The 26088-nt window shown below is 47.7% G+C and overlaps 1 protein-coding gene across 2 annotated transcripts in view; it reads left to right on the forward strand.

Moving 5' to 3' along the window:
• VWF (von Willebrand factor) overlaps window positions 1-24724 on the forward strand; it is a 120827-nt gene extending 96103 nt beyond the window's left edge. For both annotated transcript variants that reach the window (XM_024579257.4, XM_045186894.2), the window contains 14 exons: window positions 287-389; window positions 825-899; window positions 2089-2193; window positions 3348-3553; window positions 4635-4784; window positions 8983-9093; window positions 11315-11495; window positions 11688-11728; window positions 12249-12365; window positions 20366-20464; window positions 21103-21231; window positions 21760-21799; window positions 23755-23852; window positions 24395-24724. In XM_024579257.4, coding sequence (XP_024435025.2) covers window positions 287-389; window positions 825-899; window positions 2089-2193; window positions 3348-3553; window positions 4635-4784; window positions 8983-9093; window positions 11315-11495; window positions 11688-11728; window positions 12249-12365; window positions 20366-20464; window positions 21103-21231; window positions 21760-21799; window positions 23755-23852; window positions 24395-24583 — 1644 coding nt within the window. In that variant the 3' untranslated portion in view covers window positions 24584-24724. The remainder of the gene's footprint in view (window positions 1-286; window positions 390-824; window positions 900-2088; window positions 2194-3347; window positions 3554-4634; window positions 4785-8982; window positions 9094-11314; window positions 11496-11687; window positions 11729-12248; window positions 12366-20365; window positions 20465-21102; window positions 21232-21759; window positions 21800-23754; window positions 23853-24394) is intronic.
• Window positions 24725-26088: the final 1364 nt, after the last annotated feature.

Raw genomic sequence — 26088 nt, forward strand, 5'->3', positions numbered from 1 at the left:
TGAGAAAGCGGCAATGAGAGCTTCCATGTTTTCTAAAACCTGTAGTTTGCCATTCCCCTCAGTTTACAAAGCGGGATGGGCCACCTTTCCGATGCCCCATGCTCCTCTAGCACTTCCCTTCTCAGAACCTGACTCTGCCTTTCAACTTGTGTCTGCTCACCTGTGCAGCCCTGACAGAGGCGTGGCTCAGGGGAGGTGGAACCAGAGGTGGGGAATCTGACTTCCATTTGCTCCAGGCTTTCTGCCCTCCTGTCCTGGGCCCCTTCTGAACGTCGTTTCCCCTCAGTTCCTAGAAACCTGGGTCCCAGATCACCAGCCCTGCCAGATCTGCACCTGCCTCAGTGGGCGGAAGGTCAACTGCACCTCACATCCCTGCCCCACAGCCAGAGGTGAGTTCACCCTCCCCTGGGGCTCCTGGAGGAAGGAGGGCTGGTAGCCACCAGATCCAATGAGGATTTCCTCGGCCCTGCCTGCATTTCCCAGGCCACCCCACCCTTCTTTACCTTGCTGAGCTGGGGTTCCCGTTGTTCTGCCCCTGGAGTAGCCATTGTCAGAGGTCAGCCCTGCCTTCCTGTCCTGCCTTGGCCCTCAGACTCAGCGTCTCAGGAGGGCACATGCAGCAGTCAGCAGGACACAGGGGAGACTCATTCATCGGCTGTCCCATGCCTGATACCTGCCTCTTGGCCTCCCGCGTTGGGCCTGTGCTGGTTTCAGTGGCCGAGAGTCTGCAGCATTTTAAATGCTGCTCCAGGCTGTACCACTCTTTCTTTCTTTGCTTAGTTTTTCTTTGCTTAGTCTTTGACTTTGGTGGTGTTCTTCTCCAGCTCCCACATGTGGCCCGTGTGAAGTGGCCCGTCTCCACCAGAACTCGGACCAGTGCTGCCCGGAGTATGAATGTGGTACGTGTCCCACCCTGGGCACTCTCCAGGGCCCAGCCCCCAGCCCCAGGGGAATGGTGCAGGTGCTGCCTCGGGTATACGGCCCTAGGCACAGGGTATATGAAAAGAGGTGGGTAAGGGCTGACTGGATTTTCCCAAAAATGCAAAAAGTAACTTTTAGGAAATAGGATTTGCTTCCTAGAGTAATTCTGCAGGGAATCATTAAATGTCAAATTTGAAAGCATTAAAAAAAGAATGGGGTAAGCTCCAGGGGGTAGGGGTGGGGCAACTGCACAAATTTGGCATAAATTTACCCAAGAGAAAGTTATGCCAAAGTAACCTATTTACCTCTTCAATTCTAAGGATCTAGATGTAGAGAAGGCCACGCACAGGGTATGTTGATTTCAGCAGGTTATTTGTCGAAGGGGTTCATTATTGGCTTGCAAGCTGCATAGTAAATAATGGGCTGAATAATGAAACAATTAAATGAATCCAGAGCTGATGGAATTGTGGTTAACATGACAAGACTCTCAGATGCCCTGTCCCTATCCTGTCCAATGTGTTTTTAATTGTATGGATGAAGACATACAAATTAAATAATCTAAGACATTTATGTGTGCTGATGAAATTGATTGGGGATAAATAGACGTCCTGTGGGGAGGGAGATCTGACTTGAGAACAGCTGGTGTAAAACAGGTCAAAGAAAGTTGACAGTAGATAGAGCTGGAGGGATCATGTAGTTCAAGTCCCTCGTTTTGTAGACATCATTCCACTTCTACAGTGTGCCAGGCACGCTGCCTTTGTTATTTCACGACATCCTTAGACCGACTCTACGAGGTTGACTTCCTACCTCGCAGAAAATGAAACTGAGGTCTAGAGGGTTCAAGTGACGTGGCTGTGACCTTGAAGTCCTAGTAGATGACAATATTAATCAATATGAGCTCATGTATGACCTGGATCAATCAACCAGTCTGTCTATCTATCTATCTATTTATCTATCTATTGATCAATCATCTATCTTTCTATCATCTAGCTATCTCCCCCCCACCCCTACCTCTGCCTCCATCTGTACCTCTACCTCTATCTCATCATCCCCATCTACCTAAAACAGCCGCAGTCTGCATGAATAAGAAAGGAGGGTGCTACTCACAGGTAATACACCAGCAAGCTTGCTGAACTCTGAGTGGATGTCTCTTTTCCTGTCCCTTAGTGTGTGACCTGGTGAGCTGTAACCTGCCTCCGGTACCTCACTGTGAAGGTGGCCTCCAGCCGACACTGACCAATCCCGGCGAGTGCAGACCCAACTTCACCTGCGGTAAGGCCTCCGTGGATGAGGAGGGGGTGGTGTGGCCACTCTTTCCTGGTCTGGGGAAGGTGTCCTGTATCCTCCTTAGCTATGTCTGGGGTTGGAGTAGGTCTGGAACAGAGGAGTTAAGGTCACACCCGGATTGAACCCTCTAAGGATCCTCCCAGCTGCACGTTGCTGAAGGTGTGCAGGGTGTAGGCACAGCTACGGCACGATCCTCTTGGGCTGTATTAGGAAGTAGTTGGGTCTGAGACGAAGAAGTCTGCAGATCTAATTTTTATTTACTCCCTTCCTCCCATACACCGTCGAGGGGAGGGAATGTTTCCTTGGTTTGTCCTCGTCATTGGATCTTATTCCCAAATGTGTAGGTTCCTCACTTTGTATGTTAATATTTTTAATCACTAAATACTACACTTTAAGCACAGGGTTGGACTACAGTAAGACATGTGAAGAAACTGAATTCTGTGTTTAGCTACTGAGAACACCCACTTTAAGTCAAGTGGAGTTCTTGTCCTGTTGACTTAGAATCTCTCTTTGAGTTCCTAGATCTAAGACCTCGAGTGTGAGAGGAGAACACATTGTATTTGAAGGAGGTTGTGAATAAGCAAAGGACACAGGGTGGGATTTGGTATTTATACAATGCCATTGTGGATTTGACCAGCTGCCATCATTGTTTCATTCAGCCTTGTTGGAGGGCCTACAACTGTAGGGTACTTTAGGTACTGAGGTGCAGATAGGATCCCATAAGCTACCAGCGTATAAAAATGCTTACCAGCTCATGATGTGCTAGGCCTGTCTGGGTCTTAGAGAGTCTACATCTGCTGTCTCTTGAGAATCAATAGCTGGAAGGGCCCCACCCCTTCCAGATGTACATAGGAAGGTGGTAGAGTGGGGACCAAACAGCCTATATTTCTTCTCTCTTAAAATTCCTAGCTTTACATATCTCCTTTTGATCAATGTTCTTATTTTTCTGAAGACAAACTTCTTCTGGGGTTGATTGACTACGCCGCAGCCCCTAAACTGCGCTCATGTGCATTTTGGATTTAATATTCTGGGTCTAGACTTCCCTGGGTCCCAATTTAATAGCTGAACACTTACAAGCCTTGGCTGATTTCAATGCTCAGTGTGGTAGGACTAGGGTGTCACCTTGTACTGCCCCTCAGCCTGCAAGAAGGAGGAGTGCAAGCGGGAGAACCCACCCTCCTGCCCCCCACACCGGATACCGACCCTTCGGAAGACCCAGTGCTGTGATGAGTATGAATGTGCTTGCAACTGTGTCAACTCTACTGTCAGCTGTCCTCTGGGGTACCTGTCCTCAGCCATCACCAATGACTGTGGCTGCACCACGACCACTTGCCTTCCTGACAAGGTAGGGGCTGCTCAGCTGTGGTTGGGATGATGGCCCAACATCTGCTCCTCATGGGAGATTTGCCTTGCTGCTCAAACCGAGTGCCATATGGCTTGGTGGGTGAGCAGTCCACATTCTCTGTCAGCCTAATGGAAATTTAGTTAGCTCAGGAGGTACTTATAGAGAACCTACTATGTACTCAGCATGGCTAGGTGCTGAGGTTACAAAGAAAGTGTAAGACGTGGCCTGACCTTTAAAGAGATTATTTGTAGGTTAGCTAAGGTGGTAATATTATTGCATGGATTATTTAGAGACTAGTTAATAGTTTACTCATTTGTTAATTGCTATCAATTCATCCCCCTAGCCATCCATCCATCCATTTGCCCTTTCTCCCTCCCTCCCTCCCTCCTTTTCTTCCTTCCTTCCTTCCTTCCAATATTTACCAAGTAACTACTATGTTCTACCAGAACTGGTATTGTGTGAGGTGGTAGGGAGAAATGTAAGATGCAGTCATCTTACAGTCTTGCTAATATATATAAGATGATAGTCTTATTGTCTAATAAACTGAATGTGATAAAGTATCAACAGATGGTATGGATATTAAATGCACATAGCAGTTATAGAAGAGGAATCCACTAAGAAGGGCTATCATGAAAGGTTTAATTGGCAGAACTTGAAATGCACCAGAGTTGCAGCAGGAAGACCTGAGCAGAGTGGCAGCTGCTGGATTATGCAGGGTGAGGCCTGCAATGAACACCGAAGAGAAGCCGCAGTTACCTTTCCCTGCAGCCTGTTAGGGCTAGAGCAGACACTCATTTACCTGAATGCTCTGCACTTCGGGTTTCTCTTACAGCTCAAGGCTTCTGAGTCCCCAGGTTCTAGAGAAGCAGGAGCAGGTCTAGATTTCATGCCTATTAAAATCTACTTTATAAGCATCCCTACATGTGGGCAGAGACCATGTTGGTTTTATTTATTGCTGTCTTCTCAGAGCAACCTAGAGCAACTTCCAACACATAGCAGATTCTTTCTAGCCTCTTATTTAAATGACCTCTTATTTAGATGAAGAATGAGTTCTTCACTCATGGAAGCCTTGTGTCTACAGGTGTGTGTCCACCAAGGCACTATCTACCCTATTGGCCAGTTCTGGGAAGAGGGCTGTGACGTGTGCACCTGCACTGACCTGGAGGATGCTGTGATGGGCCTGCGTGTGGCCCAGTGCTCCCAGAAGCCCTGTGAAGAAAGCTGCCAGTTGGTAAGGAAGACAGAAAGGCTGGGCGCTATGTGGAGTAGTCAGCTTATGGAAAAAGCAGAGGAGATCCCAGGAAGAGGGAAAACAACAACAACAGTAACAACAACCACAACAACAAAACCCCTTTAATAAACTCTGGTTCAAGACCAGGATGAGGGGGAAGGAGAGAGATGGGGCTGGGAAAGAGAAAGGAGCAGGAAGGCAGGATTGCAGCGTCATCCTCCTGTGATCCAGTCCTTGGCAAATGGACGTGTCTGTTGTATGGTCTTGAGCACAGAGGACTATGGCATTGGTTTGAGCAGAGATGTGAACTAAATGCTTGGAAAACAGGACTTGATTTTTTCCCCATCTCTTCACTCTTCAGACATCACCTTAGGCTGCTCCTGGAACAGACATCTGTTCTGAGTTTTCTGAGATTGTCTCAGTTGTAAAGTCCTGTAGTGTTTCCACATAGATTGGTGGTTTTTCAGACAGTGTTTATAATTTGAAGTACAGAAAATATGTACTTATCTACTGTTCCCCAATTCAGCTTTAAATTCTTCTCATTGTGGCCTACCCCCGAGGTTCCTCTGTGTTCTGGGGACTCTATTCTTGCACCTTTAAGACTAATAAGCCCCTAGAAAAAGGAAGCAGTCCTGTGCATGGAGAATTGGGTGTCAAATTCTGCTTGCTGGTTTAATGCCATTACCATTATTGCTAGAGTATTATCAGTAGATAATGATGGTACAAGAAGAGTAACACATCTTGTGGTTGCTTCTGTAAATGTTAACAGTGCAGAAGATAATGCTCTTGACGCAGTTTTAGAAATGTATGGTTTGATGATGGAAGGGAGGGCCTACGAGTAAATCCAGAAATAGGGAGTCCATTCAGCTCATTTACTGCTCTTCCTGCAATGATGGTACTGAGGAGGAGCAGAGTTGCTAGGTAACTCTGAAAGAGGATGATGCTATGGTATCCAGGTGTGTCTTCTGGGAAGGCTCAGTTTTGGAAACCTGTTTGTCACCATCTCCTCCCACAGGTCATGGGAGGTAATGGGAATAACTGGCTATCAAGTAAAGGTCATTTACTTGATATTCAAAGGTCATTTACTTGATAGTTTAAAGGTCATTTTTATAAAATTGGCACCCAATATATTTTGTATTTCACTAGGGAGTTTTGATTGCAAAGAACAGAATCTACCCAAGCTAGCTGACATGAAACTCTCAGGAATAAAGTACAGGATATATAAGTGGCCATACAACATTTCTCCCCATTTGTCCCATGAGCCCCCATCTCTGCTTCTCTCTGCCCATCTGTTCCAGCTCCTCATTGCAGGTCAGCTTCCTCTGGGAGGAAGTTCTGCTTTCTCATAAATTTTACTTGCACGTGGCTTTATTGAATCTGGCTTCAACTCAACATGACTTTTCAGATTCAGGGTCATCCCTGTCCAATGTGACTTGTTCAACTCTGTGTTCAACAGGGTAACTTCTCAAGGAGAAAACTGACGGGCTGAGCTCATCCCATGGACTGGATCCTCTGTCCTATCCCCAGTGTAGTCCAGCCAGCTTGGGGAAGGTGCAGGTCATACGGTAGAGACGTGGCTGTCTAGAGGCTGTGGTGCTGGAGGCACTTTCAAAAAGAAAATAGGTACAGAGGTCAGGTGAATGAGTGGAGGAGGCAACCTTTCTAGAGCTCTTGACCGTATATTTGCTCTAGGGAATTGAGTGACCTGTCTTAAAGACTGATGTTCACCACTTCTGGGGAGGAGAAGGAGGCTTTATGGTTTAGTTAGAGCTGAAGGGATGTGGGAGGCGGGGCTTTGGTCTGTAAGATGTCTTGAGTTGAGGTGGGAGCTTCGTTAAATAGCGATGGTTTCAGACTGCATTCTTTAAAGAGGATAGCATCAGCTCTGGTCTGATTCCAGAGACATTTGGGCTTGCCCATGTTTTGTTGTCTAGGACAAAAATAAAACAAACAGACAGACAAAAACTTTCCCACCATCACCCTCTGATTCTTTTTTTCTAAAGGCATAGTCTGCACAAATATACTTTCCCCGACCCCCTCCATAGTTCTCCACTATTCATGTCAGAAAAACTATGTAAAGCAAGCAAAGGGAATTGCTCGCTTTCCAGGGAATGTTACAGGTGTGCCTACCTGCCATGGCCTTACTTCCATGTGGAGAGCAAGAGGAGTACCCTCTCTTTTGTACAAACTTTAGAGGAGTTTTTCTTTGAAGGCATATGACCACCTTTTAGACCCAAGAATCAGACTAAATCGTGGTGTTCGGGACTGTTTAAGGAACTTAAAAGTAATACATTATATTTTATTCATCCTCATGGTACTCCTCCAGAAGGAAGAAGAGTCAAGACTGTTCTTCCCACTTATCAGATAAAAAGCAGAGCACTAGTGCAGGGAGTAATGTCTCTACAGCTCGTTTGAGACATGGGGTTGTCTTGACTCCTAGCCCAGGGCGCCTTCCGTGGGGCCAGATACACTGGCAGCACCGGCATTTTAAGGGCCAGTCTGACAAGTCCAGCGAAGAGACAAGGGACCTCTCACCACCATTTCAACAACGGCAACTATGTTGAAAGGATTGTGCTGCTCAATATTTTAGGAATTTATTTTTCATTGGCATCTGTCTTCAGATTGGGAGGATATTAGACCTACTATTTCCACCCTTAATTGGGCAACCAGTAAAAGCAGGATGGAGAAGAGAGTAAGGAGAAGGGTCTGAGATGTTTATGTTGAAGAGATACAAGGTTGAGGACTTGTAGGGACATGAGAAAAGATAGATGAAAATGTCAGATGAACCCTGCTTGTGCAGCAGGAAAAGAGGGGTGCTGGAGGTGGGGTGGATCTTAGAAAGACAGCAGCCAGGAAATGTGCCGGCATGGCTCGGAGTACCTGAGCATGAGAAGCTGGTGGGGTTTTGGGAACAAGGCATCTATCCCGGTGGTCATCCACAGTATTGACTGTGGGCTTTCGCAGATTGAAAGGCTGCAGAAAACACTGACCCAGTTCACTCAGCTCTCTTAGAGACACACACAAGAGTGGTGCTGGGTCCCTGCAGTTACCAATGACCATCTTTTGGGCTCCCTGAGTCTTTCATGGCAGCTTGTATATTTTGCCTTAGAGTGGAAGGTGTCTAGATCATATCCTGACTTGTTGGCTTCTCCAAAGTACCTAGTACATCACAGATGCACAATAAATAACTAGAATCTCAGATGATGAAAGACTGGGGACAACTCACTGGGCACCTTGGTGACATGGGCCGGGGTATAAGTAGGCCCCATGGAGATGGTATGACGTTGAGCCAAGTCTCTGGAGGGCTGGTGTTCCCCTGGAGAGAGGCACCTGCTAGATTGACATCAGGTGTTGTGTACATCTTCCGCCTTGGCCCTGCGTGTGAGTGTGTGGAGCAGGCTTGGGCTCCGTACCTATCCTGAGCAGCTGTGGGCATGCCTTCTCTTTTAGGGACAGAACTTCAAGATAAAGTCCAGTCTCTCCCCTGGGCTCCTGGGACAACCACACATGTCAGTGTTTTGCCTGTTCTTTGTATATTGCTTCAGAGTTTTCATTGGAGAGGTCAATCCAAATTCCTAAAGCTTTGACCAGATTGGAGGACCTCCAAGAGGCGAGATAGGCTGGCAGACCTCCAGGATGCTGGTCTCCCTGGCAGGCATTTTGGGGAAGCTTGGTCTCTGTTGCTCTCTCATCTCACTGTGGCCTATAAGCTACAAGTCACTCCCTGGGGAAACCCAACTCTGCACGTTGGTCAGAGGTCTGGGGATCAAGGTGTCCATCTTGTACAGGTAGTTAGCCCTGTCGGAGCAGAGACTAGACCCCAGGCATTTGAGTAGTCTTCCCCAGTTGATGAGGTGCCCCAGATTTGGCTGCAGTAAAGATCAGGTCAAGTAGCTGTTGCTGAGTGAACTCTGGGCTGTGTTCAATACTTTCAGGAACTGGATTTTGGAAGCTTTCAGAGGGCAGGGTTATGTCTCGTTAGCTGGTGAAACTGAGTCACTAACTTAGTGACTCAATGGTTGATGCTTCCTAGACACTTCTTAGCATGATTCTGAGGCTGGTGGATGACAGAGATGCAAATGTCCAGTCCAGTGGTCTCTCTGCAAAGCCCCAGGGCTCAATGCACCTGTGAAGCAGATAAGCGCACCCGTGTCTGTGCTGCCAGCCTGACCTCATTCTGTTATTTGTGTTTTCTCAGGGCTTCACTTACATCCTCCATGAAGGCGAGTGCTGTGGAAGGTGCCTGCCATCTGCCTGTGAGGTGGTGATTGGCTCACCACGGGGGGACTCCCAGTCGTACTGGAAGAACGTAGGTTGGGCCTCAGAATGGGTTATCCATTCTGGGGTTTAGTGCTGGCCTTGGTTCACCTGTAAAATCAGAGCTCATTCCCCCTTAGCTTTCCCGCAGGGGTTTAATTCAGCAGTTGGTGTTATCCAGACGTCAGCTGGGCTTGCCTCTCCCCTTGGGAGCTAGTTAAGATGGCCTCAGACTTCCCGTTTCATTGATTTTGGGAGAAGCCCAATTTGCTCCCTAAGAGCTCTGTGAACTCCTTGGGGTTTTATGTTCTTGCGTTCACCTGTGAGTCTCAGGTCCTGCTTCCCCTGAGTGGCAGCGTAGGGATGGCCTCACCCCCCTGCATGTGCTGTGGGCTACGTCCCCGCGTCCCCTCAACTCCATAGGCCATACGTACAATTCTGTACCGCATTGACCCTGGCAGCGTCCTCTGACCTCTTCACTGAGTTCCACTGGAGAAACTTATATCCCAGAGAAGCACATGCTGTTTCTGTTCCCAACGTCCCCGAGCTGTATCTGCAGCTCAGGCTGTAGCATCTTGCCATGTTGGCAGCACGCCCCTCCCACACCTGTCTTCGCCAGGACCCCATCCAGCCAAAGCAGCTGCCAACTCCCACTCTGGATGCTTATCAAGCCATTTTGTGAAACACAGAGGATTCCCTCCTGGGAGATTTTAGTGCAGATGCCAGGACGGTAACAAGTCTGTCGCTCTGACTCCTGAGGATCAAGTGGGGAGTTTAGGCCCTGGAACCTCAGGAGGCAGGTCCTGGAAGAGGGTGAGGTCCACCTGTGCGCCTTCCCCTCTGTGTCCCTTTAGTAAGTCCCAAAGGCACTTCATTTAAAAAGGAAGTCAAAGGCTTAACTGTCTTGCCCTGAACCCCCCCATCTCCTACCCAGGCCCATTGCTCTGCTCTTCCTCAGTGACAACAGAGTGACACATTGAGTTTTTCCTCATGGGTTTCTGCCTCCTTCTTCTGATCTGAGTTACTTGTGGGTTTCCTTGCCCTGTGTCCCTCCTCCCCACCCTTTTATTTATTCTGCTGCTTATCCCTCCTGGAATCAGGCAGAGTTTGTCCCTCCTTCCCAGGCCAGGGTCCAGCTCAGGTTAGAGGCTGCTCCACCTGGTGGGGGGCTGACAGTTGGTCTCTTCGGGGCTTGGTATGCCGGCCTCCCTCCCTCCCTGCTGCCCAGTCCCAGGTCTCCCTTCAGACTCACATCAGTGACTATAAACAAAGGGGACCTGAGCTTCTCTTCTCCAGTTCAATGCTGCATCTCATCTGCAAGACTTGGGTGTCAGCAATGGCTCTGCTGCTGTTGCAGCTGCAGCTGCTGGGAACATAGCAGCAGGGTGGGTGGGGATGGATCCTCTTCATGTAACCCAAGGCCAAGGGTCAGTAGGTAAATAATCAGAGGGGAGAGGTCTGGAGCTTGGGGCTGGAGCTAGGGGAGAAGTCTGGTCAGGGCGAGTCAGAAGTCAGAGTGAAGAGAGTGGCTGCAAGGGTCTGGCGTCTTCTGCTTTCTCATCCGGACAGAGAAAAAGGGGAGTGGGAGCTGAGAGAAGCAGGCAGTGGGGGAGTGCACCTCGATGCCTCTGGAAGGTGGCGTACACAGAGAGCACTTGTGTGACACTCTCCAGGCAGAACCTTCACCGTGACTTTTCTGGGCTATGCTCTGGACGTGTTCAATCCTCTTTGCCCCTGGATCCAACCCCTGGGGTCAGGTCACTCATGCACAGCCCTAGAAGCTCAGGGACCAATGGCAGGGCTGCAGGGGTCAGATACGAGTACCCCAGCCTCTTGCTGTCTCCCTGCATGGTGGAAGTATCTCTAAGCTGGCCATGAGTCATTGAGACGAGAAGATGAGTTCATTCCTCATCTCCTGCATGCCAACTGTGCCGTTGCTTCCCAGCCCTAGAGTCTCCGAGCTCAGCTCACAGCCAGTGTTGAGTGGAGCAGGGAGCATCCTGACCTTCCCTAAGGTGCTTCCTCAGGTGGTGAGGACTGTCTGTGGGAGAACACATGTCTTCGAGCTAGGATCTTGGTTAGGGCGACTTTGACCCAGACTCATAGAAGGACCTGAAATGAGTCCCATTCATTCCCTCTGTCGGCCTTTCCCTGTGGATGGGACTTAAATGTTAGGCTGGGGCATGTTTCTAGGGCCCCAACCAGTTCCCTAAGGGAACAGCCCACTGGCACCTTGGCCCCAGCCTTTCCCGACTCCTGTGTTCTAACTACAGGTTGGCTCTCAGTGGGCCTCCCCGGAGAACCCCTGCCTCGTCAATGAGTGTGTCCGAGTGAAGGATGAGGTCTTCGTGCAACAGAGGAATGTCTCCTGCCCCCAGCTGGATGTCCTCACCTGCCCTACGGGCTTCCAGCTGAGCTGTAAGACCTCAGAGTGCTGTCCCAGCTGTCGCTGTGGTAAGGCATACTGTGCAGGGGCCCACCTTCAGGCCTGTTTTTCCACTTAGGGCTCCTGAATTCTCTGCCCTTTTAGCAACTCAGAGAAATGGGCAGGAAAAGGAGGAGAAGGCCCTGAAGGGTGTGCGTGTGGGGTGGGGGCTGCCACGGTGTGTTCTGCACACTCATGCCCTGCACTTCTCTCTCCCCCAGAGCCTGTGGAGGCCTGCATGCTCAATGGCACCATCATTGGGGTGAGCTGCTGCCTTCTTCTCCAGGGCGAGTTGATGGGGCAGGGGCAGGGGTGCTGTGGAAAGGGTGGGCCACTCAGTCATTCTCATGCAAAAATGAAAGAAACCCAGGAGACCTACCCCCAATACACTTTCATTGCCTCCAGGGCTTCCCCTGTCCTTGAACCCAGCCTGGGAGGTCTTCCTAACTCCAGGGCCTGGGCCCCCTGCCGGCATTCACCTTTCTTCTGCTACAGAGAGGTGCTCTGATGTCATTGTGAACATTCCAATCGACCCCCCTTTCTACTGCCCTGGCTCCCTCTCTGGCATGAAAGCCCCCACTCTTACCATGGCCACACTTGTGGTGGGAAGGCAGGGAAGGGAGTGGCTGCTGGAGACAGCAAGAGGGTCAGGATGATGGTCCGGGGAGGTGGTGGGAGGCTGCCCCCCATTGATAAGGCAGACAGCTTCCGGGGCTGCGGTGAGTGGGAAAGTCAGGGGGCCAAGCTGCTGGGAGGCCTGACCCTGGTGCCTCTGGTTCCAGCCTGGGAAGAGTGTGATGACTGATGTGTGCACGACTTGCCACTGCACCGTCCAGGTGGGCGCCATCTCTGAATTCAAGCTGGAGTGCAGCAAGACCGTCTGCGAGGCCTGCTCCCCGGTAAGAGAGGGCCGTCGAGGACCTCGGGGATGGGCTGAGCAGTGGTGGGACCCAAGCCATGGGACTTCACCGGGGTTTCTAGATAAAGCTTTCATTATTTCCTCATTGTGGACAGAATTAGATAACCATAATGAAGAGACCAAGTCATCCACCCAAATTTCACCTCTCAGAAATGACTTCTGTACAGTTTGAACATTTTTTTCCTGTGTTTTTAAATAAGCACAATATTTACAAGGCTTGTGATGCTATATTTATAGTTCTGTATTTTTTTTACACAACAAAACATTTAAAAAATCACTACCATTTTTGAAAACATTAATGATTGGTCAACAAATATTTATCAGACACCTACCATGTGCAAGGTTCTACACAATATTCTTTGGAATGGATGTGCCGCAATGTGTGCTTTTATTATTGGACATTTAGGTGGTTTAAATGTTGGCGCTAGGTCACAATGACTGTGCTTGCTATGAATCCTTCCTGATGGTGGATTCTGAGGGAAAATCATCATTTCTAGTTTGGGAGATGACAACCAGCATTTTATTGTTTTTATTATGGCTCTTAGTCCCACGTCACGGGGTGGGTCCCCATGCTCAGGAGGATGCCTTCCCTAAGAGGAGGCCATCCTGAGGGGTACGGAGGGGTAGGGGTTGTCTGGAGGGCTCAGGGACAGGGACAAGGGACACTCGTACAGGTGCTTTATACACTTGAGAACAAGAGAGTGTTCTGCATCTGTGTTCTTCATGGCACTCGGTGTAGTGTTATGCTCAGAATAGGGGCTTAATAAGATATATGTGGAGTAGATGTGGAGTAGACAGAGCTATTTCTTTTTTTAAAGATTTTATTTATTTATTTTTACACAGAGGGGAAGGGAGGGAGAGAAATATCAATGTGTGGTTGCCTCTCACGTGCCCCCATTGGGGATCTGACCTGCAACCCAAGCACGTGCCCTGACTGGGAATCGAACCGGCAGCCCTTTGATTCGCAGGCCGGCACTCAATCCACTGAACCACACCAGCCAGGGCAGACACAGTTATTTCTGATAGAATGGTTTAAAGAGAGACTCTCTTCCTCAATTAGAGAGAAACCAACTAAGGATGCTTTTTTGCTATTAAAAAAAAAATCCCAGTTGACGTTTTAGGGTTTTGGGTGTAGGGATGTGTGTGTAACAACCCCCTAGAATAGAACTGGGCTTGAATACGGAATGAGGTACTGCTGTCTGGAGTTTGCGGCTGCCCTTTTACCTTGGATGTCCATTGAACTGCCTGCCATCAGTGAAGCAAGAGGTCACCACCGACGCTGTCCTGCGGGGAAGAGGCTGTAGCCCGCTTTCCGGAGGGCGAGCTTGTGAACTCTGTAACAGCGCCCTCTGTTGGTCAACGGTAACCTCCTCTACGTTCATAGAAATCCAGCTTTAGAATCCAGTCCAGATAGATGTTCTAAATATTTTTAAAACACACGACCCCTTTGGTTTGTGTGCTATTCCTCCTTTCCTCCAATATTATGCTATATCCCTGGGGCAGTGTACTCACCTCCTCCCTCTTGAAACCCCTAGGTTAGCGCTCCTTCTATGTATCTCTTAACCTGCATGGAAACTGGCTTTAGTTGCCCCCATTCTAGCTCAGCATCCTTAACTGGTCTGATTACACACCTCTGCAGTGAAAGGCCTCAGGAGGCCTCCTGTGGGTGTGGGGAGCTGTGGGGAATGAAGATCAGGTGGTTCTGCCAGAACTGCCTACATCAGGCTGACGTGTCAGTGTCAGCAGGGAAGTGAGTCCTTCTTTCCTCCTGGGGAGACGAGGCTTATGCCCAAAAGGAGACCAGCTGGAGGTGGTTTGTATTGGTGGGTGGTAGCCATGAAGCCTTCCAGAGGACCTCTCAAGGAAAGCATGAGGAAGAGAGGCCACCCTGACATGGAACACCAAGAAGGCATCCCGGAGTGGCATGACCATGAGCTGACCTTGAGCAATGTAGAATAGAACCTTCCAGGAAGCGGAAGGGGGAACAGACTGGCAGAAGCAAGAGTTAGAAAAGGACAGCAGGGGGAGAGAAGACGGGAGGGCCTTCGACAGCCAATGCGGCCTGTGACAAGGGGCTAGGAGACACGTGCAGGGCAGGGTTTTAGGGAAATGACAGGGCAGGGGGGCAGGACTCACGGGCTGCTCAGACCTGAGCAAGTGACCTCCGAGGCTGGCTGGAACTTGGCTGGGCAGGCAGAGGGAGTGGCTGGGCTCCTGAGAGGGGTGAGTCCGACATTTGGAGCCACGGGCTGGAATGTTCTGGTGAAAGCCCAGTCAGGACACTGTCCTTCTCCGTGTGTACAGGGTGGGGTATGGAATACACATCACTCACTGCCTGTGGGCATATGGCGTCTTATGAACACACACCACTGCCTGCAGTGGCCGGGAATCCCCGCAGGGCTCAAATGGGCCCTGTGACCCGGTGCAGCTGTGTTTTCAGTTTCCAGGGCAGCAGACAAACCAGTTTACTCCTTTAAGTGGGTCCTGCTGTACTCCCTCTCCTCCTCTGTCCCTCTTTCCCAACTCCCCGCCACAGCTCTAAAATCACCGTCCCTCTCCTGAACCCTGTATCCCTCCTTCCCCTTCCGCCTGTTCTTTCTTCTCCCACAGCACCCTCTCTTTCTCCTTATCCTTGGCTTAACCATGCCCTCTGCCGCTCTGGTGTGTGGATTTTGCCCCCTCGGCCCCTGTCCCTTCACTTTGCAGCGCTCTCCTCCATTTGTCCTCACCCCCTCACTTCGGTAAAGACTTTGTCCAATCTTCTCCTCCTGGGCCTGACTGAGCAGCGGGTATTTCCCCTCTCTTCTAACATTCATTGAAAGATGCCCCAATCCAAGCTCCTGTGAGATTTTGCCTGCTTTCATCCCTAGTTAACGCCCTCCTTCTGACGGTAACCACTCGCATGCTCTCATAATCTTTGTTCCATCTCTTTCGCCCTTTTCCATTTACTTCTGTCCTACCTTCCAGGAATTGTGCATTTCTGAAACCTCAGTTTAAAGTCCACCCCTTGAAAAGACTATCAAGCTCCGACAGAGACCTTCCTGGAGGAATGTGTGGGTTGGCCCCAGATGCCCCTGTTTGTGCTGAGCTCAGTCCTCCCCACTTTCTCTGAGGCCTAATCCCTGAGGACACGTGCAGTTCAGGAGCTTGATTTTAGGAGTGGCAAGTTGTTTAAATTCATTTCTGAGCGGGCTTACCCACTCTGAAATATTCCTGCTGGCTGGGAGCATTCAGCCACACACGACGAAGAGGGAGTGGTGTGGAGTGGAGCAGGCCGGCTGTCTGGGGGCTCCCAGCTGATCTGCTGGAGATTCATGTCAGAGAAACCCCAGGGCCCCGTGGAAGAATATCTATGGGGTCTTGACTAAATGTGGCAAAATGAGAAACAGAATGACCATGTAGTTGGTTCCTCACTTGACTAAATTTATACTTTAAAAAATTGAGATTATGTTCTTTTTATACTTTTTGAGCAGTGGGGAAAGTTAAAAGAACTTCAGTTTTAATGCAGTGATAAGACAGCGGATGGTAGCTTTTGGTTTTTATATTATTAACGTTGCTTAAAATACTCTTGCTGTGCAAAATAAAAAGTTGGTTATCCTATGTTGTCTCCCAAATTTGGGGGCATCATTGCAAGACAGGGAAATCATATTGTCCAGAAGCTGCTGCTTCTTCCAATGCGGATATAAATGAAGGACTCTGACTTTCAGCCTCCATCCAGGGTTCCTAGCTGACCTCACCTCCTCAGTGAGTGTGCAATGGGAGTGGCTGCTGAGAGCCAGGTGCTGGGCAGACAAGGAAGAACAGCATAGACACGGTTTGAAATTTGCCTGTCTCTCATGGAGCTAAACAGACAAATGATAAGTTCAGTTGTGTTAAATATTATAAAGTGCATGCATGCATGTGTGTGTGTGTGTGTTGTATCATGGAAGACCTCTCCGAGAAATGATATTTAAAATAATTACTAAGCAATGGGAAAGAGCTCTTTATACAAAGGGAGGGGAACAGCATTCCCGGTGGAGGAAACAGCATACACAAAGGCCCTCACATGAGAAGAAGGTGGCCGTGTTCGTGGTTTTAGAAGACACACGGGGTTGGATCGCGAAAAGCAAGGTCAGCAAGTTAGGGAAGACTGATTGCAGGACGTGCTAAGGAGATCAGGTGTCATTCTGAATGCAATGGGAAGCCATACAGAAGGTCTTATGTTTTAAATTTTTGTAAAATTTATTTTTAATGAGGTATATAGTTTACCTACAATAAACTGCACAGAAATTAAGTACATAGTTTGTTGAACTTTGATAAATGTATAAACCTGGTAGCCACTAAAATAGTCACATGAAGAAAAACAGCTAAATGCTAGTAGAGGAGATAAAATGAAATACTAAAAAACGACAACGTGATTAAACCAGAAGAAGACAGAAAAGAATTAACAATAGAACAAGGAACAGAGAAGACAACAGATGAATAGCAAAATGGTAGATTTAAACCTGACCATATGGATAATTACGTTAAATGTAAATGGGCAAAACAAAATCCCAATTAAAAATGGAGATTGTCAGACTTGGATAAAAAAGCAAGACCCACTAGTATGATGTTTACAAAGAGATGCACTTTCAATTTAAAGAGATAGACAGGTTGAAAAAACGGGAGACAGAGAGAGACAGGTTGGAAATAAAAGGATGGAAAAAGAGATCCCAGGCACATACTAGGATTCAGAAAGCTAAGCAGGACATATTAATGCCAGACAAAATAGACTTGAAGATGAGGAGTGCTACCCAAAACAAAGAAGGTAATTTTACAATGTCAAAGAGTAGGTGCAGTAGGAAGGCACAGGAATCCTGCATGTGAATGTGTTGGATAACGGAGTTTGTAATACACGAAGCAAAACGTGACGGAACTAGAGGGCAAATAGGCTTATCCACAATTTTAGCTGGTAACTTTAATGTTTTTCTCTCAGTAACTGATAGAACAAGTAGGGGAAAAATCAGTACGAATATAGAGTTGGAAAACTGTCAACTACCAGTCTAATCGAAACGACAGACCCCTACACTCTAAAGCTGCAGAGCGCACATTTCTCGAACACACAGGGAATGTTCCTCTGTCTTGACCAAGTTCTGGGCGGGCCATAAAAAAGTTAACAAATGTCGAACTTTGAAATCACATAGAGTGTATTCTATGACCAAAAGTAAATTAAATTGAAATTAGTAAAAATAAGGCATTATAAATACCCCCATATTTGGAAATGAAATAACATACTTTTAAATAATCCACGCATCAAAGAAGAAATCACAGGTGAAAGTAGAAAGTATTTGGATGTGGATTTTACAGTGGCTATTCTAGAGACTACAGTATGCATCCTTCACTATCACAGTCGACGCTGATTTAATAATATACCATTCCATGTACAATATATTCTTTTTCCGATCCTCTGTGCTGTGGCTGTCGCATGGTTTACTCCTAAGAGATAAATTTACAAGGCATTGTTATTATTTTGCTTTCAACAGTAAATTGCTTTTTATAGAACCAAAAGTGGTCATTTATATTTACCTACATAGTTATAATTTCCAGTGCTCTTCCTTCCTATATATCTGAAATTCCATGTTGTACATTTCCTTTGAGCTTGTAAAAGAACTTCTTTTAGCATTTTTTAATAGTGTGATCCAAAAGGCATTACATTTCTCAGATTTCATTTATCTGATATGTCTTTATTTTGCTTTCATTTATTGAATATAGAATTGTAGGTTGAAAGTTTTTTTTTTATTTTACCACTTTAACTATATTGCTCCATCATCTTCTGGCTTGTATTGTTTCTGAAGACAAGTTAGTTGCCATTTTTATTATTTTCCTGTGTGCATCCCCCACAACCCCTCTTACTGGCTGCTTTTAACAGTTTTTCTCCATCTTTGGGTTCCAGAAGTTTGAGTATATGCTTTTGAGTAGTTTTCTTTATACTTTTGCTACTTTGGATTCATGGAGATTCCTGGATTTGTGAGTTGATTTTTTTTGATCAAATTGGGGAAAAAAATCAATGATTATTTAATTTTTTTTGCTTCATTTTCTCTCTCCTGTCTTTCTGGAACTCTACATGTATATTAGACCACTTAATACTGTTCTGCTGGTTATTGGAGCTCTGCATATTTTTTCCAACCTTTTTTTCTCCCTGTGCTTTAGTTTGGCCAATGTCCACTGATCAGTTTTCAAATTTACCAATCCTGTCTTTTCTGCAGTTAATCCAATCTAGTGAGTTTTTTAAATTAGGTTACCATGTTTCTAGTTCTAGGATTTCCATATTTTTTTAAGTTTCCAGGTTGCTCCTGAAATTCTCCATCTCTTTCCCATTATATCCATTTTTCCCCCTCTAGACTCTTTATCGTATTTATCATAGTTATTTTAAAGTTCCTGCTTGCTGATTGCAATATCAAGGTCATTTGTGTGTCTGTTTCTATTGAGTAATCTTTCCCTTGAGTGTGGATCATTTTTTTCCCCATTCCTTTGTACGAAATTTTTTACTATGTATTAGACATTGGTGTGAAATATGGTGAAGAGTCTCAATTCTGCTATTTCCTCTGATGAATGTTAAGTTTGCTTCTAACTTAGATTATTGGTAGTTCACCTTGAACTAAAGAAGTCTACCTTTCAAACTATGTTAGGGAGGGTCTCTTTCAATATTTCTTTTTGTCCAAGGGTGCCAGAGTCCTTCTACGACATGTGGTCTTAGTCCTAAAACATAGTTCTTAATCCTAAGGCCTGGCTGTTTTGAGATTTGAATGGAAACCCGCGGTGTTTAACTAGTCCTTTCAGCTTGGTGGGACTCAGACTGCAAACCCGGTTCCTCTGCAGTGTGGGAGCTGAAATTTCTGCTCAGCTCTTTAAGATTCCACCTGTTGTTTTGTCCCCAGGCTCCCACAGGCTCCTTCGTGCACACGTAGTTCAGGGACTGACCAGGGATTTGAAGGGAATTTATATGCAGATTAGGGGGCTTCTCCTTTCTGAGTTTTCTCCCATTGGTTTTCAGCTGCTCTAGGGGTTTTAAACTCTGTCCCCTGACTCCTCAGGAAAATACAACTATCTGTCTGCTCAAGTCCCAGCTGTCCAGTGCCATGCCGAACCCTCATGGGAAAAGCCATTTAAACAAGATTCTTGTCCATGATGATTCCGTCTTTCAGGGATCAAATAACCAATAGTTTATTCCTGATTTTGGCCATCCAGTGCCCTTAAATTCATATTTTGTAAATAATTCAGTTTGGCATCTGCAGGAGAGTCAGTGCAATATAAGCTACGCTGCCATTACAAGAACCAGAACTCCACTGGGGTTTTTAAGCAGAGGAGTAACACAACTAGACTTATATTTTAAGAACGTCATTCTAGCAAATGTGTAGTGACCCAGAGTAGGGGAGCAAGAATGAAGGTAGGAAGACAAATTGAGACTCATATCAGCATCCAGTGGTCAATGATGATCGCTTAGACTAGGGTGACGACAGAGGACACTGGCCGTGACAAGCAGCAGATGAGTTCGAGATGTAATTTTGGCAAGATTTGGTGATAAGCAGGGGATAAAAAAGCGGGGAAGTCAAGGGTGATGCTCAGATTTCTAGTTTGAGGAACTGGGCAATGAAACTATTTACTGGGAAAGGCAAGATTGAACAATGATAGGATTTGGATCAAAAATCAAGTTTTTGGATGTATTAATGAGCCTTAAGAACACAGTAAGATAAATAATCGTCAAGTGAACAACTGAACTTGAAAGGCTTGAGCTCAGGAGCAAGGTCTAATTCAATAGGCCCGGCTGCTGGAACTTGAGCGAGGTAGACGTCTGTGGAGGGCAGAAACGCTATCCAGGGGACTGAGAGCTGATGAAGGTTAGTCGGAGCTGGGTGTTGACCTTCTGAACTCTAGGAGAGACGAGAAGCTGCCAAGTCAGCCTAGCTGTGCCTGGGATGTGGAGGGGAGGCTAACAAAGGCTGCGTTTACTCCTGGACGCAGGGCTACAAGGAAGAGAAGACCCAAGGTGAATGCTGTGGGAGATGCCTGCCCGTGGCTTGCACCATCCGCCTGCGGGGAGGACAGATCATGACGCTGAAGGTGGGAGCCAGTTGAACTCAAGTGTCCCCCTTGTTTCACCATCTCGTTTCCTATTTGGGGATCTTGTCTAAAAGGAAAAGGGACTAAGTTTGAGTCAACAGTGACTCTTTTCTAATCTGTAAAGAAAAGATGGATAACTCATGGAAGACAAAGAACTGTCTCGTTGAGTTCGTTACTTTGTTACTCTTCTTGACCTCTTCGTGCACGGCCGGTATTTGAAACTGGTTGAATTTTAAGAAATTTCTCCAGCCTGATGTCTATGAGACTGGAAAGGCAATCAGGGTGAAATAAACTCTCATCTTTGAAAGCCAGAACTGGTGGGGTTGGGAGGTGATGCCTGGGTCATCTCTAGTTCTGTTTGATTAGCCAGTTTCCCTCCTGTGTCTTAATTCTTTAAGCTTTTAAGCGGTCAGAAGAGTTTGGGGATCTCTACATTTATGCATCCCTACTCATAGTTAATAAGTTGGAGAAGAGCTCCACATTTTTGTGTAACCTGGGTATGGAGACTTCATAGATATGGTCTCCTTCTTGTTCCATAGTCTTCCAAATTGTCTCAGCAACTCCAGGGACTCAAGGTCACGGTTTGAAGTGGCTTTGTAACCAAACACTGTCTTCAAATTTGCCTTCTTTGCTTTCAGCGTGATCAGACATACCAGGATGGCTGTGACAGTCACTTCTGCAGGGTCAGTGAGAACGGGGAGTACATCTGGGAGAAGATAGTCACAGACTGCCCGCCCTTTGATGAGCACAGATGCCTGGCCCAGGGGGTGAGTAGTTGGAGCCCAGGCCCTGCTTCGCTCTTGATGGTCTCCACCTCTGACCAAGAACAGAGTTCTTCTGAACAGCATGCAGTCCAGCTCTGGCGTGATTTCCCAGTGTCTAAGGGAGATCCCTGACTTAGTATAAGAACCAATGAAATTACAGTACAAAGCCTGACGGACAGACAAAACCCTCTGCACTAAATGATGTTTTAAAAAAATACCTTTCCCTTGGGGGAAACGGAATGTGTGATCCTTGAATGGGAGGTGAGAGAGCAAACTGATTTCCAGTCTTCCCTGAGAATGTTGATCCTGATGACTCAATTGGGAGAAAATTCTGAATAATCAAAACTGTTTCTGCCTGGTCAGGTACAGTGGTCTTTCTCCTCACATTTGTGGTGGGAAAGCACAGTTTACATCTGGGGACTTAAACTCAGGGCCGTGGGGCCAGAGCCAGGAATTAGCCTGGGAAGTGACCCGAAAGCTGACCACTATGTACTATTTGTGACTAATCTGGGACTTTGCTGTTTTCTTAAGGGAAAAATCATGAAAAGTCCAGGCACCTGCTGTGACATATGTAAGTACATTACCAATAGCTTGTCCCTTGAAACCCATCCGACCAAGTCCAGGGACTGTTCTTTGGAGTAAGCTCTATTCCAGAAAGATATTTCTTGACCACTGGCCAGTCATTATGTTCAATCCTGCAGGGAATTGTCACTCCTCCCTGAATGTTCTTGGGCTGCCCCCTGCTCAAATCCCCTTTCAAATGCCTGTGAATCAGTCTCTTCCCCCTTCCCTCCAACCTCCTCACTGTCTCCAGCCTCCCACCTGCCTTTCCCCTCATAGAGTCTTGGGTTGCTCGTCGTCCTACCATGAGAGAGTATCTTCTCTCTCCAACCAGAGCCCCTAGAAGACAGGTACCCTTGATCCATGATCTTGACAGAGCAGACACTCAGTACACACCTATTCATTGTGTGTTACACAGTTATCTCAGAGAGAAAGGGAAGCCATCGCTGGCTAACATTAGACCCACCATGAGCTGTGGGGGCTGCAGAGAACATATTGTCCTCTCTGTGATTATGAGGCTGATCTAAGTTTATTAACCTCCCCTTCTTCACTCTTGGTCCCTCTTCACCTTGCAGTTATGTTATACTGATTGGTCCTAATAGCTCACAGCAATGGCTTTGGAGAGGGGGTTCGAGTCTCCATACCAGACAGTGTTCTCACCACATGTTCTGTGTTCATGAGCACAGCCCTGAAGATAGAACTACTTGCCTGGAATAATATTTTTGAAGTTTAGGTTTTTTTTTCTTTCTTTCTTTTTTGTTCTATTTTGAGCTGATAGGCCCATGTTCATTTTGGGGTGAAGAAAGGAAGAGTGAAAACATGACTAACTTCAGTGTTCAAACATTCATTCTTTTCTTGATGGCTGATTCTGACAGTCCCTGTAACTGCTATAACCAAGTTGCAGACTGAACAAACAGTCTGAAACTATCTCTTTCTATGATTCCTGTTTGAATGTGAAGTCAGAAAACTATCAGAGATGATGAATTCTCTCTAGGCATGCTGCACAAGGAATTTGGCTAAGAGACTGTTAATTTGCATAACAAACAAAAAAGGGCCTTTGTTGGTTAGTGCATTCGGGAGGTTGGGACCCTTCATAAGGAAAGTAAGCCAGGCTCAGAGACTTAAACCTACAGAGAAAGAATGTAGTATGTTCACCTAAATATCTTTTCCTTATTCATCCTCTTAATGTAGTTGGCAGGTATTCACTGTAAAATGAAGTAATTTGGAGGTTGGAAGGCAGGCTAATATGTACTTAGAGTTGATTTAGATTAGGAGCCATCCAAGAATGCAGAACTCTCAGCATTCAGATGGGGAATGGTGAGCTGCCGTTAAATCCTAGAATTCTCCATGGGCAGGTGGCATTCAGATCTGAATGCCACTAACACCTGTATGTAAGGAAGCTCATGCCAGGGACCTGCAGATTCCCAAAGAGCAGATGTACCCAGGCAGATATACTATAGGTAGCCAAACCCAAAGAGCAGACTCCACAAAGGCTCCCAGGGTGTCCTTGACCCTCCCAGAGGCACCGAGTGCCCTTACATGGCCATGATATCGGCCTTTCCTCTTACCCCAAAGGCCGGGATGGATAGATGTTAATTATATTTATTGGCTACTTCATTGCCCATTAGCTCCTGGGTACTGGAACATGCATAAGAGGGTTGCTTCAGTCATTGTGGTTTTTAGAGTCCTTGATTATATAAGCGCAAGCCTCATCTGTCCACATCATCAAGGCAGAGCAAATCTAGGCTCTTCCTGCAATTAAAATCCCACCATTCAGTAAGTTAAACCCAGCAATAACCACATCTCTGAATATGAAGGACCGGGCGAACCAGGGTGATATAATTTGCCTCCCTCTGGCTGGAGTTGGTGATTTGGTGACCATTTCCAGCCCCTGAGGGAACAGGGCTGGCAAGTGTTCTGTAGAACCCCAGGCAGGCCCGGTCCCATCTCTCACCTGTCCTACAGGTGAAAAGCCTGACTGCAAGGATATCACCGCCAGGCTGCAGTATGTCAAAGTGGGAAACTGTAAGTCCGAAGAGCAAGTGGACATTCATTACTGCCAGGTAAACTTCCCTGACTCTGGTGAGGCCTGGTGGGGAGGGGAGCCTCCTTGTTTGGAGACATCGCCTTAGTTACATTTCCCAGGGTCTGGAAAACTCACAGGGAGGAGAAGTGAAAAGAACTGGAAACATTTTATGTTAAAGCAAGTGCTATATTGAATTAATTGGGAATTTTTGACCCCAGAAGAAAAAAAAACAGAAAAAAACCAGAACGATTCAACAAGTCCTTCAAAGAGAGTGGAGAGTTATTTATGGAAGCTGGTGGGGGCAGGTTGAGGGACTATGTTTCCTCAAGATTAATCAAACATGCACAGAAATCGCAGCTGGAGGGATCTGGGTGTGATGGTACCATAAGGACAGAGGACACTTCAGACCTCCCTGAGGCCTACCTTTAGAAGCTGCCTTATTGTCCTGGGTTTCCTGGGGAAGCCAGGGCTGTCTTGCTTGGAGGAGCGCAGGTGGGGGAGGCAGGCTGCCTCAGAGTCCTCTGTACCCCAGGCTTCTCCACCGTCTCAGTGCCCTGTTCCCTCTCTGCTCCGCTGCAGGGTCAATGTGACAGCAAGGCCGTGTACTCCATCGACACGGAGGATGTGCAGGACCAGTGCTCCTGCTGCTCGCCAACGCGGACGGAGCCCATGCAGGTGCCCTTGCGTTGCACCAACGGCTCCGTCATCTACCATGAGGTCCTCAATGCCATGCAGTGCCGGTGCTCCCCCAGGAAGTGCAGCAAGTGAGGCTGCTGCTGCCGCTGCGTGGACACCCGCTGCCTCCTGCCTTGGCCCGCTGGCCAGAGTGCTGCCTGGTCTTCTGTATGCTCTGCTCTCATGTCCCCCCACCCCAGGCCCACAATAAAGGCCAATGTCTCATTTGCAAAAGGCTAATGGTTCACTGTGTCTACCAGGGTGAGACAACAGGGGTAGGCTGGGCGAGTGCAGAGGCTGGTTCTGGAGGAGCAAGCACAGGCTCCACCCGAAAATGCTCCAGCCCCAGGGTCTGGGCAAGGCACTGCCAACTCCAGGGCAAAGTAGTGCCTTTGTGTCCATGCAGGGCAGAGGGGAGAGGGGGTGTGGGGCAGGCCTCCTGGGAGACTCAGCCCAGTGGCTTGGAGTTAGAGGGGTTGGCTCAGGAACACTGGGTTCTCTGGTCTCTGAACCCAGGGCCTTGGAGCAGAACAGAGGGGTGGGCCCTGGGGCAAGGCTCCCGCTATGCTAGACATGCTATCATCAGAGTGGCCCGTGTCCTGGGGAAGGGGCTTGCCAGGTGTGCAAGGGTTTTTCTGAGCCCTTAGCTGACTAAGTTCTTGTGTACCCTCTGTGGCCCCTGTGGGAGGGAGAGGTGCTGTGGACCGAGGGGACTGCAGATGGGGTGCCGGCAGGTACAGGAACATGGTCCCATCCGCCCAGGTTTGGGGGCAGGCGTGGGTTCCCCACAACGCCCTTACTCTCCTGGGCAGCTTCAGCTAAGCCCCTTAGCAGTTCTCAGACTCAATTTCCTCATCTGGAAAAAAGGGCTGTGAGTTTTACTTACAGGGCTGGGAGGATACAGTAAGCCTGAAAGTCTGGGGTAACTAGAAATTGCTCCACAGTAATGTAAGAAGTGACAGGAATAAAAATGGGGCCATCAAGGCTGAGAAGGGGAAGAAGTGTCTCTAGCATCAGTGTCCGGGCACTGGGGATTTCCTCGGGGCTGAGGGGTGAAGAGCTGAGTTTCCTCCAGGCCCCGCCTACTCAGGCATCCGTAGGAGAGAGAAGGAGGTGCAGATAGCACCAAACTCCCCCAGTCCCTGATCCCTAAGTGCCACTGTCACTCTCAAAGAGAGAGTGTCTTTCCTTAAAATCCAGGAAAAAGTTAATGTGCGTATGCTGGCGAGATGATGGAAAACTGGGGGAAGCGTACCCATGGGAATGAAGAGAAGGTCTGGATATTTGACAGGGGTTTGAGGGGAGGGTTGATCTTCATTCCAGATCCTTTTAACACACAGAAGAGAGACTCAACTCATTGAAAGGATGATGGAGGTGGAAAGGATTTAGACATCATCTGACTGCTGCCCCTCCTCTGCTCCTTACTGAGGATGAAGGGAGCTCCGAGAGCTCCAGTGAATTGTCAAAGGTCACACAGCTGCTGAGTGGCTGGACCAGGTTCAGAACTCTCAGGTGCCTTGACACCTAATGAGGACTCCAGGGCACGCCACCAGAGCCACACCATCCCTGTTACTTACAGATTCAGCCCTTGCCATCAT

Source organism: Desmodus rotundus, chromosome 3, assembly GCF_022682495.2.
Source record: "Desmodus rotundus isolate HL8 chromosome 3, HLdesRot8A.1, whole genome shotgun sequence".
Classification (NCBI taxonomy): Eukaryota; Metazoa; Chordata; class Mammalia; order Chiroptera; family Phyllostomidae; genus Desmodus; species Desmodus rotundus.